Source organism: Desmodus rotundus, chromosome 4, assembly GCF_022682495.2.
Source record: "Desmodus rotundus isolate HL8 chromosome 4, HLdesRot8A.1, whole genome shotgun sequence".
NCBI classification, from domain to species: Eukaryota; Metazoa; Chordata; class Mammalia; order Chiroptera; family Phyllostomidae; genus Desmodus; species Desmodus rotundus.
This window is the reverse complement of record NC_071390.1, coordinates 114993926-115014312: the sequence shown is the minus strand read 5'-3', so window position 1 is coordinate 115014312 and position 20387 is coordinate 114993926. Positions and strand designations below refer to the sequence as shown.

Genomic DNA, 20387 nt, shown 5'->3' with positions numbered 1-20387 from the left:
ATGCTAATCTTCCACATTTTTAACATTAGCATCCGATTTTTAAAAGTGAAGACATTGTGATGGCAAACAAAGCACACATCAGCAGTTTAGTTGGGACCTGTCGGTCACAAAATTCCAAAGGGATGATATTTTAGCATATCATGGGGTTTGGTATATGACGAGTTCCTAGTGCTACACTAACAAGTGAGGATGTCAGTAGGTCATGGTCCACATATGTGGATTCTGAGTTCAGGAGAGAGACCTATGCTAGTGATTGGTATATTGTGTCATTCTTTTATTATTGTGCAGTAAAGCTATGAGTGTGCATGAAATTGCAAAGGAAAAGTGTTTGGAAGTGTGGAAAAGCATGGCGCATTGAAGTTTCTGGCTGGAAAATGGCAAGATAGAATTTTAAGAAATGAGTCAAGGTCAGTGATCTTTAAAGAACTTAAAGATATGTTAAAACATTTAGACTTTATCCAAAGAACAGGAAACAATGAAAAAATTTCAAGCAATAGCAATATTAGGTATTAATTTTAAGAAATAACTCTTCAATGTGGAAGAAGTATGGCTAAGAAAGGAAAGACCCAAGCAAAAAGACCATTTAGGAAGCTACTATGGTATTTCTTCAGAGGTACTGATGGCCCCAACTAGGGAGAGTGGACCAATTTGAGAACTATTTTGGATGTACAGCACAGGTGGCACACACAAAGCGCAAGGGCCGAATCTGGCCCAGCACCTTGTTTCTACCCAGTGGCAGCGCCGAGCTCCTTGCCCCTAGTTAAGGAGTAGTTACATTTATACAGTTCTAAAATTTCATTTGGCCCTTTGAAGGCAACCGTGAGGCTGACGTGGGCCCCAGTTAAAATGAGTTTGACATCCCAATACAGGGTCCGGCAGAAGTAACACCTGCTTGAGTGTGGTTGGTGGGGTAATAACATAGGTGTAATAATTTATAGTTTCAATTTGAACATTTCACCTAAAATGTCATATGGTGTGCATGAGTGTGACATGTTGTGTTACAGAATTACATACTTATGATTTTCTAATAAAAGATTTTGTAATAAAAGAGAGGCGTTATTTGTGCCAGACAATGTATTTAGGGTCCAAAGATGGGATATGTGCATTCTTACATTTGCTAGCCTTTTTTTCCCCCACTGTAGAGTCCATGTTTTATTATTTCAGTCATTCTCTAACTAATATGTTAAATGCCTTTGCCTCTTGGCCTTTCTATCACATCTGCCTGGAAAACCTCTAGCCTCAAATGAATCCAATCGTCATCCTTCTGACCTCAGTACCAAGGCAACTGAGCACTAATGGAAAAAGTCACAAAAGAGTAGAATGTAGTATCTCCTTCTATTCATGGTCAACAGCCACAACTAGGTGACCCCCAAAAGTTTAATACTATCTTCTACATTTTACTACTCTCCTCAATAACAATTTCATACTGTCTCTATCTTTCTCAACTCTGATTTACTTCCCTACTCCCTAGCACCTTCTAGGGTAATTTTTCAGGGGAAATTACCTAGTTCATATTTCTCTTAGAAGAAACTCCCTCAGAATCTCACCACTGAATCTGTAAGTCCATCTATTTTTGCATCTATCTTCTTTTCTTTTAATATGAATCCATGGGGAACATGCCTCTTCTCCTTTCTAGTGTCATCTGTGCTTGGATACCATCCACTCCCACCTCTGCATGGATCTCAGTACACTGGATTATCCTTCCCTCCTGTATTTTTTACTTAATATTTTGTAACATCTTTCAAACATGACCTGAACTCACACATGTTAAAATTGTAATGAAAAAAATCTAAATCACCATAACAAACTTCATCCCCAAAGATTTTGTTTTAGTGTCACTTCCACTTGGCGGTCCCCCCACCCACCTGTTTGTTCTGGATGCTGTTCCTTTGTGCTTGTGGGGCATCTGCACATGCCTACATCATAGCATGTCTCATACTCTGTGTGGGGCTCAGGCTACCACTAGACTGGGAATGGATTAAGGGCAGATACTGTATCTTAATCTTTGTAACCAAGCAGAGTATTTGGTGGGCATCGTGGTTACATGAGTGAGGTAGACCGGTATCTTGGGTTCATATGTGTAATGTTCTTAGGAGTTTGGGGTAAGCTGTACAGGAATGGAATGGTGGATGACTGACTAGGGAAGAATTCAGATTCCCTTCCTCTCCCACGATAGTGGCAAAGTTAAAGGTGAGTCACAATAAAACAGTTTGGGAAACTCTGTCAAAGATAAACCAGTGAAGAATATCAAATATCTCTATACTGCTGAAATCTTCCATGCCCAATTTCTTTTCATTCCTATTTTATTCCTATCATAGAGGCTCCTTCTCCCCTATTTTGTATTTTCTCCCTCAATGTTTCTTAAGAAAAAAAAAAGAGGATTTCTTTTCTGGTTCCTTCATATGATCTTTCCTTTTTGCGTCTCTTGGTCTCAGTTCCAGCCACTTTCTCTGAACGCCAATTTTTCCTTTCAGTGTGACAGCCTACATCGTGTCTGTGTGGTTGTGCTCGGCGGCTTCCAGCAGAGGGGTGGTGGGTAAATACTTCTGGCCGGAGACTGTAGGACATGCAGAGATACAAAATTTTGTACCAGAAACCCGGTAACGCTGTGCTCGACACTCCATACTTTTCCCAAATCCAGGTTACCCTCTGCCTCTAGGACCTCTGAGTCCCACCGGGTCACGGGGCGTGGCTTCAGCTGGTGAACCGCTGCCCTCGATTGGCTCCGAGGACCGGCCCCCGGCCAATCAGGCATGGGGGCGTCGTCCAAGGGCGGGGCTGCTGACTCCAGCCTCCCGCGAGGTGCGTTCCCGGGTTCCGGGGTCTCTGGAGCGATTCTTTTTGCTCCGGGTGGCTGTTCCCCCTCGTCCTCCGGACCAGAGGACCAGGTGGAGCATGGCCTCGGTCACTGTGGCAGCAGCAAGACGGAGCCTTGGTCGGGCCCCTCCACTCCTCCTTCGGCGCGGCTACCAGACGGCTAGGGGTGTCTATGGCTACCGGCCGAGGAAGCCCGAGAGCCGGGAGCCCCGAGGCGTCCCGGCGCGCCCGCCAGGTCCGAAATGGGGCCGGGCCATGGGCGTGGGGGCTGGGGAGGCAGGAGACCTTCTTGTCAGGCCTGCGGTGGGGTACTGTTGGGGAGGAGGTCGGGCTTCAGGGGGTCTGCAGTCTGCGCGCAGGCGGGTAAGGAGGAAGGGTAGGTGAGGGAGCAGAGGAGGGCAGGCGTGGGTGTTGTCAGGGTCGGGGTCACCCTCTGTCCAGCCTCTATAATTGAGGAACTTTAAGGTCAGGGTCTCGGCGTCACTTCCACGCTTGAGTGATCTTCCCGCCTTCCGAGTTAATGCTTTTCTATTCCTTGGTTGTAAAGTTGTGGGAATTTAGCTCTTTGTGGAGGCGGGACTGCGGGAAAAGAAAAGTTCTAAGATCTCCCAGTTCCTGTAGTTTACCCAAGGATACATTTCAGGGCCACGTCCAAGGCTTGTGTTAGCGGGAATGTGGGGATCACGACTGTATTGCTAGGGTGAAGAGGGCAGTTGATGGTGTTGGATCGTAGCGTGGTATTTATTATCTGTCTATGTCCTCTAGATAGCCTCTTACTTTGATTTCAGAGTTTATAACTCTACTGAATTTAAATCCACGTTACTGGAGTTTTAATGGATTAAGGGACTTGAGTATCAGTTTTTGGAGCCTGTCTCTTCTGTTGCATGCTCATGTGCAAGAGATTAATTTTGATTATTTGATTTATGCTCCAAAGTTATTGTAACTTTATTCATCCTCACAGAGAAGATGAATACAGATCAATTATCAGAATAAAATCATTTGGTATCTTTGATCCAGTGTTAGATTAACATCAAAGATCCCCTCCATCATCTAAGCATCTGACCTTTGAATCTTACATGACACACTGGAATCTCAGTATTTTGCTCTTGACCTCAGGCACCTTTTGAATAAACCTGATTTCTCTCTTGAATGCAGTGGGGTTTCTTTAGGGAAGTATTTGGCCAACTACATTGTTAATCCCTGGAGGGTAAGATTATAGATATCTTACTTCACTTTGCAAAATGAGTGTCAGAAATTTTATATGTCAGTTTTCAAACATAAGGATGTGTTCAAATCACACTGAATGTGCCAGTTTCCAGGCTTCCTTCCCACCCTCTTCCTCTGGGCTCTAATTCAGTGTTCTGAGATGAGGTTCAGGAATATGTGTTTTTATCAAGCACCTCAGGTAATTCTCTAACAGGAGGTCCATGGCCATCCGTGGCCAATACTCTTATAGTCAATAAGGGATATATTTGTAAAATGTGTTTGAAAATCTCTTCTTCATTTAACATTATATTAGTGTGTGCTCAGAGGATAATTATTGTGATCTTATTTGAAGTTTTCCCTCACAATTTGTCTCTATTTATTTGATTCCTTGTAACAGCCTGACAGTTGAGAAGTAACTTTGCCTTGCAAAAACCTGGGCTGGTGGTTCTTAACTGAAAGACTATGTGCAGATAATCTTGGTAGATTTGGGCTGGTGTGTTTTCAAAAAAGTCTCTGGAAGTGTTGACTTTGTTTATAACAACCCCTCTTCCCTCATTACTAAATTGTCCGCCTTCCCACTAGTAATGAACTTGCTTGGTGAAATGTTGAAAGTCCAGCATTGAGTTAGAACTGCAGGCCAAGGGTATGATCTTGTGTGTACTGGGAGGGAAGAGTCGAAGCAATCCTAGGAAACAATTGTTGGTTGCACAGTTACAGGATCTGGCTTAGGGAATGTTGTTGCTGAGGGTACTGATTTTATTTTCTTTTTCCTTATTTATTTATTTATTTACATTTTGAATAAAACTTAAAGCTAAGTGGGCCATTTTGTAACTTTATCACTTTCAAAATTACCACCGCGTGTGGATCTATGAGCTTTTCCTTCTTTATGGTTTAGAATTTATCATGTTATTTTATGATAACTCTTAGTAGATCATTTAGTAGATCACAGTTTAGTAGATCTCCTACTAAACTGTGTGGGAGAAGAGGGAAGGAGAGTTGCATATATCACATCCAGTAGTATCTCATTGGACAGAACTTGGTCATCTGTCTCTATAAACCTGCAAGGGAGGTTGGAAAGCACAGTCTTTATTCAGGGTGGCCATGTACCAGCTAAAAATTACCATGAGGAAGAAGAGGAAAATAGATACCAGGAAATAACTAGTAATCACCACACTTGATACTTTTGGCCACTCAAATATCCTGAGCTTTTCTTCCCATGCAAAGAACGTGGTCATCTCTTTCCATTCAATTTCTGAATCCAGCTTCAGTTTCTCAAAGTCCATTATCTCTGGAGAATGTGTGGTTGGGCTTGGCCTCCTCATGGTCTGGAATTTTATGAACTGCCATCCACCCCATATATATATACATAGAATACATAAAGAAAACTTCCATTTGTAGAAAGAAAGAATGAGGAATCTGTAGCAGCCACTGGTTCAGATCAGTTACCAGATCCTATTGCAGAGAAGTGATAAAAGCTCCTTGATGTGGCTTTGTAATAACTTCACTCTACCCTTCGACTCTATCCTCTGCCCATTCCCCTCGCTTTGCCTTATGGGTTCTTCGTTATCCATTATCTTCTGTGACCATATCTGATGTGGACATGCCTTCCTTGGGGACTGCACTCCTTTTACAGTCTATTTTGGTAAGGTTAGGAGCTTGAGAGTTACTTCAGGGGGTCATCAGGTACAGGGTATTTTCCCTGACCTGGGTTGGGATTTCTTTGGCAGTTCAATTTTCTTATAAAATTCATAGGTCTTCAGTCTTTTTGCTTCTGGTCATTCCATAAGCAATTTGCCCAGTGAAAGGTCTCACCTAGACCTAATATTTAAGCCAGGAAACTCTAGTCTTTTATTTACTGCTTCTGTGTTCTACCCATTCAGCTACTTAAATTTAATGGTTCTTATCTTGAGATCAATCAAAATAATAGGCTTGAGTAGGAAGGCAACACTTTTTATTGGATCTTGAAGTCTCAGCTGGCTCTGCTTGTCTACCAGAGAATGCTTACCAGAAGGTACTTGATGAAGGATTTTGTCTGTTCTCTTATCTCCTGTTAGACACCATTTTCAAAACCACCTTTTCTAATTCTAATTTTCCAAACTTGCCAGCGTCTGCCTTCTAGGTACTGAGACCACAGACAGAGAGTACCTCCATGTACAGTGAATTTCCTGCCATCTCTTTTTGCTGATTAGCTAGCTCCAGCTTGATTTCATCTTTCTCTCTAGGCTTTCCTGAAAGTGACAAGAAACAGTGAACACATGCTACTGAGTTACAGGCTCTGTGGGCATGTAGTCTGCCTTTCAGGTTATTACAGGTGACACTTTTACCAAATGTTTGGTCACATAGCGTATCACTGTTCATCAGCTTTCTATTCTCGATTACATGGGTCCTTGGTACCAACTGCCTGGCTGTTAAGCCAGTCATGCATTTCAGTTCTATTTTAGCAGCAAACCGCCTTGGTTACCAAATTCTGTATTAGATAGGATGAGTTCAGGGGCTGTGCCAGAGACCTGGAATAACAGTGACAAGTAAGATAAGTAAAAATCTAAGCTGGTATGAGAGCTTTGCTCTGCACTGTCATGGAGGTGGGCGGTCTGTGTTGTTCCTTCACCATCCTGTGTGTGTTGCTTTCAACTCTGGTCTGAGATGGCTCACCACTATATCCGCATATTGACCAGTAGGAAGGAAGAAAGGGGGAGGGAAAGAGGACCTAGCAAGATTCAAAAGTTGTGTAGATCACTTCTACCACCTTCTTATTGGTCAGAATTTAGTCATGTGGCCACACTGGCTGCATGGAAGCCTGGGAATATGTATCTCTACTTTGGGTGGTCATATACTCGACTATCTATTGCCATGAAAAAGAAGTGAAAATGGATATTGGGAATTATAGCAGTCTCTGCTACAGATGTATTATATATAGAACATGATCATCTCTTTCTATTCAGTTCCTGAATCCAGCTCAAACTCCATTTTCTCCGGAGAATGTATGGTCCTCTCCATCAGGTTTGGCTGTGACTCCTCATGAAAGAGAAGAGAAAATGGATATTGGGAGTCACAGCAGTCTCTCCTACAGATGTATTGTAAAATTCTAGGACAAGCACTCCACCTTCAACTTTTTCACCTCATATTTCATATCAAATTTTGAGTACTATATTTCTCAAAGCCTTACTTCCTTTTTTACTAATTAGGATCCTAGTCTAGTCTTTTAATTCTTATCTACTACAAAAAAAAATGTTTAAACCAAGGGTTCTTAACCTGAGTTCATAAACCCCTATGAAAAGGTTTCAGAGGGTCTGTAAATTTTGCACAGCCCTGTATGTGTATCTGTTTCTAGGGAAAGGGCTCGTGGCTTTTATTAAATTCTCAAAGAGATCCGTGACTTCAGAAAGGTAAAACTGCGAGCCTAGTTCCCTTCTTGCTTAGTCCAGCCTTTCTAAAACACTGATTTCACTGGGTCATTTTCTTACTCACGTCTTCAAAGGCTCTACTTTGCCTCTTGGAATAAAATCCAAGTTCTTTAGCTTGATATTCAGTGCCCTTCACATGTCTTGACCCATTCTACCTTCTCTTTTTCACCTCCCTCCAACATAAACTGGGTTATGGAATGTGGCCCCCACATTCTAGTCTTTACCCAAAGTTCTTTTTCATTCTGTTCCTTTTTACATTTTACCCATTTTCCATGGCCCAGCCCTATTTCCATCCCCTCCATGATATCTTTCCAGATCACACCAGGATTTCCTGATCTGAACTCCCTCAACTCTCAGTATGGAGTCCAAATTTTGTGTGTTATTTTATGTAGGGACCATCTTCCCACATTTTAAGATTCTGCCTGGTAAAGACCTAGTCTTATATTTTTCTCAGCTCTACACTTAACTGAATACTTATTAAATGATTCATTCCTATTAAGACATGGAAAAAGGGTTCTGTATATGCAATTTATTTGTGACATTTAGTGCATTTGAATTGTGCATGTACAACTGTAACCTCAAATGCCAAGAAAGGAAGCACTTTATATATTTGGTAATCTACTATATTACTATTACTATATTAGTAACATTATGTACTATGTTTCAGAAAAAAGTAATAACTTTTTTGCTGGTGAATACAATTAAGACTTGGGTTTTTCCTTAAGTTCTGTGTAAGTGTATGCGTATTGTCAGTTCCATTAATTAGGACAGCAGGCTGATGAGGCCAAGGACATGATTTGTTGGGCTCTCGTCTTTTTCATGTCACCTGCCACTTGTCCTAAAAGGTTGGTTGAGAGGAATGACTGAGCTGGTGTGATGGATCACATACATAACTTTTCAGTACTGGCAAAGTAAATCCAAGGACTGAAAATGACTTACGGCATCTTCAAACGTCAAAGGTGACGTAAGAAGAGGGAGAAGCTATGGTCAGAGTTATGGTGTCTTCCCTGTCCCCTTTGCCCTTCACCAGCCATTTTTCTTCATATGTTTATCTTGGCTGAAAATCATTGCCTTCATAGGGTGACTACATCATTCACTAAGACTTCCATTGTATTAGGCTTTAAAGAGATATTGAACTTGGTTCTTGGAAACTTTTGGATGGCCTTGGTTTCACCAGTTAAAATTTGACCTGTGATGAGTGTTCTTTGTGGCCACTGCTATTAGTAACAGTGTGTACTTTAACCTCTGTAAACCTCAATTTCCAAGTAAACTTGAATTTATTTATCAACAATCCCAATTAAAATTGAGGTGGGTTTAGAAGTGTTGATTTACAGGTATAAATTTCACTAAGGAAGATGTGGGTCATTAAAAAAATGGCAGAATGTAGTGATCATCACGGCGTGGGAGCTGTAGGATTCCAAATAGCATTTAGTGGTTACTGGCTGTGGCAGTAACCGCTAACCTTAGTAGTTGAAGTGAGTGGGTGTGGGTATGTTGCATGTTAGAAATAACAGGAGCCTTTACTGGAGTCATAGCAAAAATGGTTGAACAAAATTTTACTGCATTAGAGATTTTTTTAAATCTAGGTAATTTTGGAATACAAGTGCAGACCGAAAGGGCTAATGACATTAGCTCTTGTACTTAAAATGTCTCAGAGACTTTTAGTTTTGTCAACTCTTTTGCTATAGGCTCTGGACTTCCCTTTTCAATTTTTTTAAAACAAAATTTCACTTACAGTTGAAATAAAGTATTATATTAGTTTCAAGTGTACAACATAGAATTTTTGTTATAGCATAATCAATGAAACACTGGATTGAAGTGAAATATTCTTGAATTCAACTTTCAGCTTCCTGATGACCTATGTCACCTTTTGCAAGTCACTTACCCTCTGCAGTTTACTCCTCTGCAGTAAGGACACCTGTTTCAGAGTTGGTGCAGGGACTAGCTGAGGAGATGTGTGTGACAAATCCAGCACAATGTGTAGCAAAAGTTAGTACTCTGTAAATGGTCACTGTGATTTATTATCAATCTGTAAAGGATTAGGAAAAAATGGGAAGGACCAGAACAAGCTTTCTATTTAAAGTCTGGATTTTTTGTTTTTGTTTTTCTAAAAAGCAAAGAACTGGTAAAATACATTTATTTTATAAAGATACTGTGTTTGAGATGGGAAGGGAGGGTATGATACGAAATTAGCTCAGTTGCACAGCCTAGGTGTATCTGAGTTTGGTGTACAGAATATGGTAGTCTGTACAAAGTGTTGACTTTTAATGTGGTTATCTATGAAGTTCCAAAGTTGAAGCTGGAGGCAGCCATCTCATTTTTATAGGGTTCTAAGGGACTCCAGTTATGAAATTCCCTTTCTGGGAGTCTTCAGTGTCTTTAAAGATATCTAACATTTCCACTTGCTTTAATCATATGCTATCTTGAATGGAAAAAGACTATGGATATGATCTAGATATTTTTGGGGGAGGCTGTTTATGACCAGATGATGAAAACAAATTGTATTGATTTTAGTTTAAGCCCTAAGTTTAAACACTATTCAGTGCCCCGACCATGTTTGCTTACAGCAGTGAACAAAGTAATTGATGTAGGTATGCCTATCATGATTAATTTGTTTACTTCCTGCATTAGCTAAGATTCTTTTGGTCACAAGCAACAGAAACCAACTCTGGCTATTTAATGCAAAGAGGGGACTTGATTGTAGAGATACAAGGGTCTCCGAGAACTGAAGGATATGTGGAGTAAACCAGAGCTAGCTCTGAGAGTACTGGCAGAAGCTGTGTGTGGGCTTACAGGGCACAGCTGTTAGTGTACTCAACCCCAGTGTCACCCGTAACGTGTGTTGGGTGTCCCTCAGACCACACCACATTTGGACTCAGCATGTAGTTGTACTCGAGGCTAAGATTTATTACAGTGATGTCACGAGGATCCACAGCTGAATCAGAATGGAAAAAAAAACGCAGGAAGGGTCTGGAGGAACCATTGTGCAAGCTTTGTTACTCTCTCTCCCCTGCGACGGGGGGCAGAATGCACACTTGGTGACAAAAACACTCCAACGTATGTGAAAAGTTTCTGCCCAGAGGAGCCCTTTAGAGTCTTGGCACCCAAGGTTTTTATTGGGAGATGTTCCTGTAAGCACCCTCTACACATGCCAAAATTCCAGATTCCCACTAGAAAAGCAGGTATTCAGCATAAACCACATTGCACAATCTGGGCCTAGTGGATCACCCTGACCTGTCAGAGACAGGTGAGGACATTTCTGAAATCTGGATTCCCAGACACCAGCCAAAGACCAACCTTGTCTCAGGTTCTTTTCTCATAACTTATCTCTCAGTTCTCAGCCTCAAATTCTGGAAAGATCAAATCTGATCCACCTTGACTGAGGTGTCTTTGGAATCCATGAACTTGTAGGGAGGCAGAATGGAGAGATGTAGACATGGCCACTGGAACCCACCCCCTGGGATGGGAGGGTGCAGTTCTCAGAAAAGAAGGCTTCATGTGAGCAAGAAGGATCTACTTCAACTCTTGAGGGCCCCAGAAAACTTTCATTGTGAGGGTTCTGTGACTGCCTCAGGGCTTCCTTCATTCAAGTAATAACACATATTTCTTGAGCACCTGGTATGTGCCAGGCTCCTGAGCCAGGAGCATGCCTCCAATAGTTTCTCTTTTGAAGAAGAGTGTGCATATGTTCTGTTGTTGTTTTCCCTATTTTCTCTGGCTTTGTGGGGTTTAACTTAAATTCCTCTGGACTTTTGGGGATATCACAAGTTCTAAGATGTGTGGACAGTATTATGCCTAACATACAGGTATTCTTTTTTCTGTTATAGTAACTCTTTGATTTATACGGTAATAGGAAGTTACATGCTTTCTATTGCTGTGCTCTCATCCTCTTAAATATTTTTATTTATTTTATATTTTATGTTCTTTAAATATTCTCATTTAATTATTTTCATTACATATGTCATTATTTTAAATACATAAATATTTTGTAAGAAATACTTCATTATTTGCTACGGAAGAAAAACAGCAGAAGCACTTGTATCCAATGAATTTGAAACTAGGAGTTGGTCAGTTAATTTTTTAGAAAGTCGTTGAAGTAAGGATTATCATAAAGGTGTGAGACGTGCTTCAAATTATTTTAACTTAAATACTTGTATTTTTGTTTACATCTATGCAAGTATTTAAAGAGAGCTCCTGAAAGCAGTCTGAGTGCAAAATCTTTCTAGATGCTTATAATTTCTCTCCTGATATTTAACTTTTTCCCACAGCAACAGGCTTAGGAACAAATACAGCTGATTTTTACCACCATTTAGTCAACTGGCGAGGGCAGACAGGCAGGTGCACTGCAGAGAACCCACTAATCAAAAGCTTTCAGAATGCAGCTGGGCAGCAAGCATGTTCAATGGATACAATTTAAGGTGCTCTAATGTACATGTCCACTGTGGAAAACTTAGAATATATGATAAACAAGCAAAAAATCAGAAATTTTAACGTAGGGTAATTACTAAGTCTTTGGTCTGTTTCTCTTGTATATATGAAATATATACAGGATGTGGCAAACAAAAGTAGATTTATAATTGTGAGCATGTGAAAGTTTATTCTTGCATTATTATTTATTAATTATTGTATTATTTTCCATATGAACAACTGTAAACTACTTTTACTCCACCTTGTGTGTGTGTATGTAGATGTGTGAGTATATATATATGTGCGTGTATATATATATCATATATATGTATATATGTATACAAGAACTTTTAAAGAACCTTTAATGATGGTTGTCTCATAAAGGCCACTGTTCCTGAAAAACACATACTTTCCGTGGCTCTCTGGCATTACAAGATCCTGGTTCTCCTACTAACAACCCCATCACTTTTGCAGGGGGGATGCTCTTTCTCTTTGCTCATCTCTAAATATTGGTACTCTGTGGCTCATAGTCACCTTCTCAATTTACGTTCTTTCTGGGTAATCTCCTCTACTTCCCACGGCTTCCAGTATCATCTACAAAACTCCATCTTTAGTGGGACAAGTCCAATAGTAAGTACACAGGTTTACCATCACCACTCTCGTAGCAATCTAATAGCCCTTCTGAAAACATTCTCCTAGTAAACATCAGCTTACAGAGGTCACTGCACCAATTTCTCCATGCTCAACAGCCAGGCTTTTAAGGGTACTCCAGGACACTTACATGGGAGTTGGCACAAAAGGACAGTGCTTCAGACATGATCTGTCTGGCTTGTAGCCACAAATATGAAGATTTCCTACTTCATACAATAGCAAGTGAGAATTTTAATACAGTTCAGAATAGAACCATATGGGAATATAAAACTAACCTCCATTCAGAAATCAGTTCATTTACTGGGCTTGTTTGATTAGTGCATTAGACCTAGTGTGGATCCTCCTAACCACAGTATTAGTGCAAACACACCCTTTACGTATTCAGTACATCTCTGTTCTTTCTTCTAAGCCTGTGCCAACATGTGCACTTTGAAGTATGCTGACCACAAACACGGCAGCTGTGTAACTGTGAAATCATTGCATGGCAGTACATGTTGAAAAAATGGTCATTAAATATTTGAAAATATGCTAACAGTTTTCTTTGGGTTCTGAAAATAAAAATGAAAAATTTTTAAATGTTCAGAAAATTGTGTGCCCTCTATAGCGCAACTGCCCATCCTCGGGGATTTGTGCTCACTTTGTGTAAAACTGCCTTGACAGAGTAAAGGTTAACTGAATGTGGGCCTGAGGGATTTTGTCCCCCAAATTTTAGGACTTGCCTGTGGAAAGAAAAGAAAAGCAGCTTTTGGCTCAATATGAAATCATCTCAGAAGTGGATTCATTGAAAGATAATGGTTCCTTTTAAGTACAGACTGGGGGATCATTCATTTAGGGTTTTACAAAGGGGATTTCTTTTGGGGGGGTATTATGTGAGTGACATGATAATTTCTAGTCTTTTCCTCATCTAAGATTTCATGAGCCTATGAAATAACTATGTACCTGCATCTTTAAGAAATAAGAAGGAAGTGTATGTGGTGATAGTCATAGGGAAGGGGAGCGGGGGAAGTGGAGGTGGGCAAAGGGGGATAAATGAGGACAGAAAGAGACTTTGTTTTGGGCGATGGGCACATGATACAGTGCGCAGATGATGTTTTGTCAAGTTGTACACTTGAGACCTCTGTGGTTTTGTGACCAGTGTCCTCCCAATAAATTCAATTAAAGATAGCAAAAAATAAAAACAAAAAAATGAAAGTGGGAAAATGGGAAAAAAGAAATGTAACATTGATATTATAATTCTACCTATCTCTGTTTTTTTATGTAAAGTGTTAGAAAACATCTTAAACAATAATTAAGATGACTAATTATCCATAATCTCAGCATTATAAGAGGGTTTTTTTCCCCAATTTGGGGAATTCCCTTTTAATATTTATTTACGTGCATAGTTATTTTATAAATGTACAATTTTAGCTCTATTTACATTTTGTTTTTTTAGTGACTTTAGTTATCATGAGATAAATTTAAGGAAATTAGTGTGTTTTCCTGGATTCTGATAGTCTTTAATCCTGGAAACCACTGGCAGATGTGGTAGGTGGGAGCAGTGCATTAAAAATGTCTAAGGCCACAAAGGCTTCTTGGAAAACCTGATTTTTGTGGTCTGTGGGCATTTCCTAAACTGCTTGTATTGCTTTCTTTTTTCTCTAAATTAGTGGATCATGGACTTGCCAGGTTGGTGACAGTATATTGTGAGCATGGTCATAAAGCTGCCAAAATCAACCCCCTCTTCGCTGGACAAGCCCTGCAGGAGAATGTGCCTGAAATCCAAGCTCTTGTGCAGACCCTGCAGGGACCTTTTAATACCACAGGTAAAGCCTGGCGACACTAGACCTTCCACGTGCTAGTTACCTGCCAACAGAGGTGGGACTTCTTTCTCTATTCTTGAAAACCCCTATGCCCACTGGAGCTTTAAACACTATCAGGGAGAAGGAGTCTTGAAGTTCTAGAATGGTTTTTTGATAGGGCCCATTTCCTCTGCATTCAAAACTCCAGAGACAAATGGCCAACAGGTACATGAAAAAGTACTCAGGAAAGTGCATGTCAAAACCACAATGAGATATCACCTCACATGTTGGCAAGGATGTGGAAGAAAGGGAATCCTTTGCACTGTTGGTGGGAATGTAAGCTGGTGCAGCCACTGAGGAAAACAGCATGGAGATTCCTCAGAAAATTAAAAATAAAACCATTATCCAGCAATGCCACTTTTGGGTATTATCCAAAGGAATTGAAATCAGGATTTTGAAGAGATATCTGCACTCCTATGTCCATTGCATCATTGGTCAATCAATATCAAAGATCTAAAATTATTGTAAGAAACCATAAGCGATATAAAGTAAATGTTGGTTTAACTCATGTAGGTTTAGGCAAATGACTGGTAACTGATTTGTTGCTGAGCTAATGACATATTACAAACTTTCCTTTTCTTTGAGGATCAGGGTCATTTCCTTTTACCTTAAAATGTTGTTTTGCTATCAATATTAATTCAAATTAAGACCAACTGTTCAATAATTGCTTTATAGATATTATTAAGGCTTGAACATTTTAGTTGATAGGTGTTTGAGATAAAGATAGGAGAAGAAAATTGTACCTATAAAGCAGGTGAAAAGTAGGTTTGAAATTTTAGTTTAAATGACTATACATGGAGGGTTTTCAGTGGGGAGTGGGAGGGGAAGAGTGGAGGGGAAAGGTACAAGGAATAAGAAGCATAGTTGGTAGGCATAAAGTGGACAGGGAGAGGTTAAGAATGATATAGGAAACAGAGTTCAAAGAACTTATGTGTACATCCCATGGACATGAACTAAGGGGGGTAATGCTGGAGGGTTGGGGGGGGTGCAGGGTGGAGTGGGGATAAAGGGAGAAACATTGGAAAAACTGTGATAGCATAATCAAATATACTTTAAAAAATAAAAAGTAAATGGTACTGTATTATAAATAAATAAATAACTATAAAATCAAAATTTGACATAAAACAGTATGGCTCTGTCCTTGTGAAAATTTTCTTTTTCCTCTTCTAGTTTTACTACCTTAGGGCTTTTGATCATGTTTTCAGTTTTGCTTTTAGAAACATGTAGGTGAGCATTAACAATGACCTAAGTTATTCACAATGAAATGCTCTGAATTGAAGTAATTATTTTGGTATATTCTATAATTAGTTACATGGTTGATTCTTCTTTAAGAGGATCCCTTTGATTCCATTTCATAGGATTATTGAACATGGGGAAGGATGAGGCCTCTCTTGAGGAAGTATTAGCCTATCTCGACCAAATCTACTGTGGGCAGATTTCCATCGAAACCTCCCAACTTCAGAGCCAGGAGGAGAAAGATTGGTTTGCCAAGCGGTTCGAGGAGCTGAAAAAGGAGACATTTACCACAGAAGAGCGAAAACATCTGTCCAGACTAATGCTAGAATCTCAGGTATAAAAGCAGCAGCTAATATCAATGGAATAGGTCAGCTTATTTTGTACAAAGATATATAAATACTGAAGAGAGGGAATTAGGCATTAAATCTCTGAACGTACCTCCATTTACCCCCCATTGTCTCAGCACAACAGGCAATATAACACACCCAGCTTTATTCCATGTAGGAAGCAGTAGATCGCCAAACAATGGAGCTATTGGTTCTCCTCAGAGTACTTTTTATATACATATTTGTCTATTCACTCTAGAAAAGATCACAAAATCCTTAAGATCTTCTATTTTTATTACCTGAAGTGATCAAAAAAAAAAAAAGAAGAAGAAGAAGAAGAAAAGAAAACTATACGTGGAAGACAAACCAATACGAATTAATGGAATTGAATGTCAGGACCATGATTAGGACTCAGGAATACCAAGATGACAAGAAATTTATTCCCAGTAATTCAGATAGTGACTAGCTTGCAGCCTTGATAAAATAGTACTGTAGAGCCGGATACTAAAACTCAGGTACTGGATGAGACAGAGGAAACCTGAGGCCTGACCTCTACTCTGAAAGAACACACATCTAAGGAAGTTCCTCTTGGGCTAAATTATTCTACATCTCACGTTATTTCCTCTGCATCTTCTCCTGTGGTCTGGTGTCCTTGGCAAGGCTCACCTGCTGGACTCAGGGTGACTTATGTCTTTCTCTGGGGCAGGTAGTGAAGGAGCACAGTTGCAGCGGTCCTACTTGAGGTAGTACAGGGTCTTCTTAACAATACACATAAATGTGTCTGACTTTGATCTAAGTACTTGGCCATCTTCCTGTAACTAATGTGTCTGATATGATGTTCCACAGGAGTTTGACCACTTTTTGGCCACCAAGTTTGCCACAGTGAAACGATATGGAGGTGAAGGAGCTGAAAGCATGATGGGCTTTTTCCATGAGTTGCTGAAAATGTCAGCCTACAGTGGGATCACCGACGTCATCATTGGGATGCCCCATAGGGGGAGACTTAATTTACTGGCAGGCCTTCTGCAGTTACCTCCCGAGGTAAGATCCTGTCTATGACATGCAACTATAACAGAATAAAACCGATGGTAATAATTCCTTTTAGAAAACCAACCAAGCTGCCCTGGCTGGTGTGGCTCAGTGGATTTAGTGCTGGCCTGTGAACCACTGCTGGTTCAATTCCCAGTCAGGGCACATGCCTGGGTTGCAGCCCAGGTCCCCTGTAGGGGGCGTGTGAGAGGCAACCATGCATTGATGTTTCTCTCCCTCTCTTTCTCCCTCCCTTCCCCTCTCTAAAAATAAATAAAATCTTAAAAAAAAAAAGGAAACTGACTAAGCGTATGAATTATTGGTCCAGAACCTAGCATTGTTAATTGATGGAACCCAATGCTGCTGGTTAGAACAGGTATTTGGGTTGACTTTCTGCATATCCTTATTTGGATTCTATCTTCTTTTAGGGAGTCAAAGGTTACTTTATTTCCTCAAGGATGTTGTGAATAAATTCTGCTCTTAGACACACACTTTTCTTACTTCATAAAAATTGTTTGAACAAACACAAATATCTGCACAATTTTATACAGTTTTACCTTTCAAGAAGTCAATTTTACCTTCCTCTTATTTGCTGAGTTTATAGTTAATAGGTTGTACTAAAACTAATGACATCCATTGTTCTCTTAAGAGACCACCCAAGTGAGTGGTTATATAGGTAATTTGATCCTGGTTTTTCTATTCAGTCCAACTCAGCTGCTCTGCTCTGTAAGTCTCTCAAAAGAGTTGAGAGTCAGGACTGAAGACCTGATATCAGGGGACATCAGAGAGATTTATTATTAATAAAGTTGTGACCATTATGCATGCATAAGCCTCATTACTGTCCTTGGCCAGGGGATTAAACACAACTACAAATGTTAAAGGGGCTGTCAGAGTTAGATGAAGTAAATAGAGCCCATGGAAGGATGTGTTTTTCTTAAGAATATTAGGAAATCTATGTGGTAGCATGTCCAAACTTTACCACTCTCACTCAGACCTCAGTGTTTCTGATGCTAAGAGATTGATCATCAGCTGTTAAAAGACAAATACATTAGAAAAGGTAGAGTATGACAGGATAAAGTAATTGACAGATGGAGGCATGTGCTTGGAAACATGCAGAAATTCTTACACCAAAAATTACATTTCTAAAATATCTCAAAGAAATTATTCAAATTGCAAAATTATTATACATGATCATATTTGTGATAAACACATCTGTATGTACACTGTGTATGTTCCTATTTACAGATAGGTAAGTAAGCTTTTGCAAATTAGAGAAGCTTTTGGGTCATTCAAACAATTTGTCTAATTGAGAATAACATGCTGTTTTGGTAAATACTTTAGTCTGAGGCTCAACTTTGTTACTCACTTGCCAAGGACCTTTAACAATTTAGTTAACTTCTCTTGCTTGTTCACTTTAAAAATGGGTAGTGGCATCTACCTTGTAGAAGACTGAAAATGAGATGAGCGAACATATGTAAAGAAGTCATTTGAATATTGGACTTCTGTAGTTTTTTAGGTGTAACTTGAGCTAAGAGTATATGTCGTGCCCTCTCTAAATGGGATTAAGTTCTATTATTTTCCTCTCTACTTTTAATGAAATTAATTTAAAAAGTTCTTTTGAAAATATATTTTAGAAGGTGTATTTAAGAAACATTATTTTGCTTATTGTGAGGCAGAGGGAATTTACTATGTCATGTTAGACTCTTCATAGTGTTGATACTTCATTTGATTGTGAAGATCTCCAAATAGTTCTGTGCATTTGAGCAGCTAGAAATTTGTGCCTATCTTTAAATAATGCATGGTAATAATAAGAAGAAAAGCATGTGCATAATTTTTTTGTGTTGCATAATTTAAACCAGCCAGTTCTTTTCAAGTCTCTATCACAATGAAAAACATTTTTCCTTTATGTGTATCCACAATAGCTGATGTTTCGCAAAATGCGAGGCTTAAGTGAATTTCCAGAAAACATCCCAGCCACTGGAGATGTCCTGTCTCACCTGACGGCCTCTGTTGACCTGGACTTTGGTGCGCACCATCCCCTGCACGTGACTATGCTGCCTAATCCATCGCACCTGGAAGCTGTTAACCCCGTGGCTGTCGGGAAGACTCGGGGAAGGCAGCAGTCTAGACAGGAGGGGGACTACTCTTCAGACATTTTGGCTCAGCCTGGGGACAAAGTCATTTGCTTGCAGGTACTTGTAGCTTCTGGAAGTGAGACCGGAAGTTGGGAAGACAGGGGAGAAAGAATGTCCAAGTTGGTAGGTCTGAAAGGAGGTGGCAGACAGTCAAGATTAAACTGAGATGAAATTTTGGGGAAAAATATTCTGGGGCTGTTTTAAGAATTAATTACAGATATGAGGTCTAGAGTCAAGGTAACTGACTTTAGACTAGTTTTCACTGTGTTTTTTCTTGAGTTATAAAGTAATTAAGGAGGTATTGACTAGCATGCCTGCTACTGCTAGGAGGACAGATGTCCTTACTTCTGTGAGAGTATGGCCTTCTAGGGAGCCACAGGGCACCCACATATCTACCAAGGCTATGAGAGTCTGGATTTTTTTTTTTTGCTTGTTTGTTTTAAAACGAAGGTCTTTGGTATTAAAGAATACAAATTATTAGTGTGGGTCTTGCTTCCCCTGTCTCCTCCCCTCAGTTTTTCATAATCTAAAAGGCGTCTTTTAGAAGTTTGGACTGTGAGTCACATTTTTTATCTATGAGTGTTTATTTAAACATGAACCCTTAATTAATTAATCATGGATATTGGTAACTAAGTCTTTAAACACAACAGAAATCTATAAATCTGTAAGGCAGTATAATATTGGCTATGTATACAAATAACCACATTATCTTATTGATATTAATTTTTCAAGACAGAAACTTATGGAAAATTCTTTGGGGTAGGCAGACTGGATTTTATTATGATATGGTATTTCAAAATAGAAATCTACAAATCATTAGCTAGATATTCTCTTTACCTTTCTCTTAACTCATGATACTCTAAAATATTGTAGTCATTTACAGTTACCCACTACATGAAGCAGATCTTAAGACTGATTTCTAAAGAGGTGAAAATGGCATTTCTCTAAAGTGATGAGAAACTGCCTATTTTTGTCGGCTTTGTGTCCCCCAAATATTTTGCCCTGCTCTGTTTATGTATGTCTTCCCTTGCTCAACTACATGATTGTAATTTCTTGTGGGAACTCTAAATTTGGAGCCTATGAAATCATGGTGAGTGAGGTTCCTGATGCTACTTTTTCTGCCTGTCTTCTCTTTATCTTAGCCCTGGACCTGGTGAAAGTGGGTTCTCATGTTTCCACCCCTCCCCACCCCAATGGAGGTTGGCTGAGCAGCTTCCTCCTCATCCAACATTTGTTTGTGCTCATGGACCTTTAATCCTACGAAGCTTTATGGAACATAGTGGAGTGGTTTCTTTCTTTATTTAAAAGGGAAAATAAAATGAGCAAATGACACAGGTA

At 39.7% G+C, this 20387-nt stretch overlaps 1 protein-coding gene across 1 annotated transcript in view; it reads left to right on the top strand.

Annotated features, from left to right (window-relative positions):
• Positions 1 to 2800: 2800 nt before the first annotated feature.
• DHTKD1 (dehydrogenase E1 and transketolase domain containing 1) overlaps positions 2801 to 20387 on the top strand; it is a 46817-nt gene continuing 29230 nt past the window's right edge. The window contains exons 1-5 of the mRNA XM_024580188.4: positions 2801 to 3052; positions 14132 to 14287; positions 15682 to 15893; positions 16732 to 16926; positions 18837 to 19106. Of these exons, the coding sequence (XP_024435956.2) occupies positions 2896 to 3052; positions 14132 to 14287; positions 15682 to 15893; positions 16732 to 16926; positions 18837 to 19106 (990 nt within the window). The 5' untranslated portion in view covers positions 2801 to 2895. The remainder of the gene's footprint in view (positions 3053 to 14131; positions 14288 to 15681; positions 15894 to 16731; positions 16927 to 18836; positions 19107 to 20387) is intronic.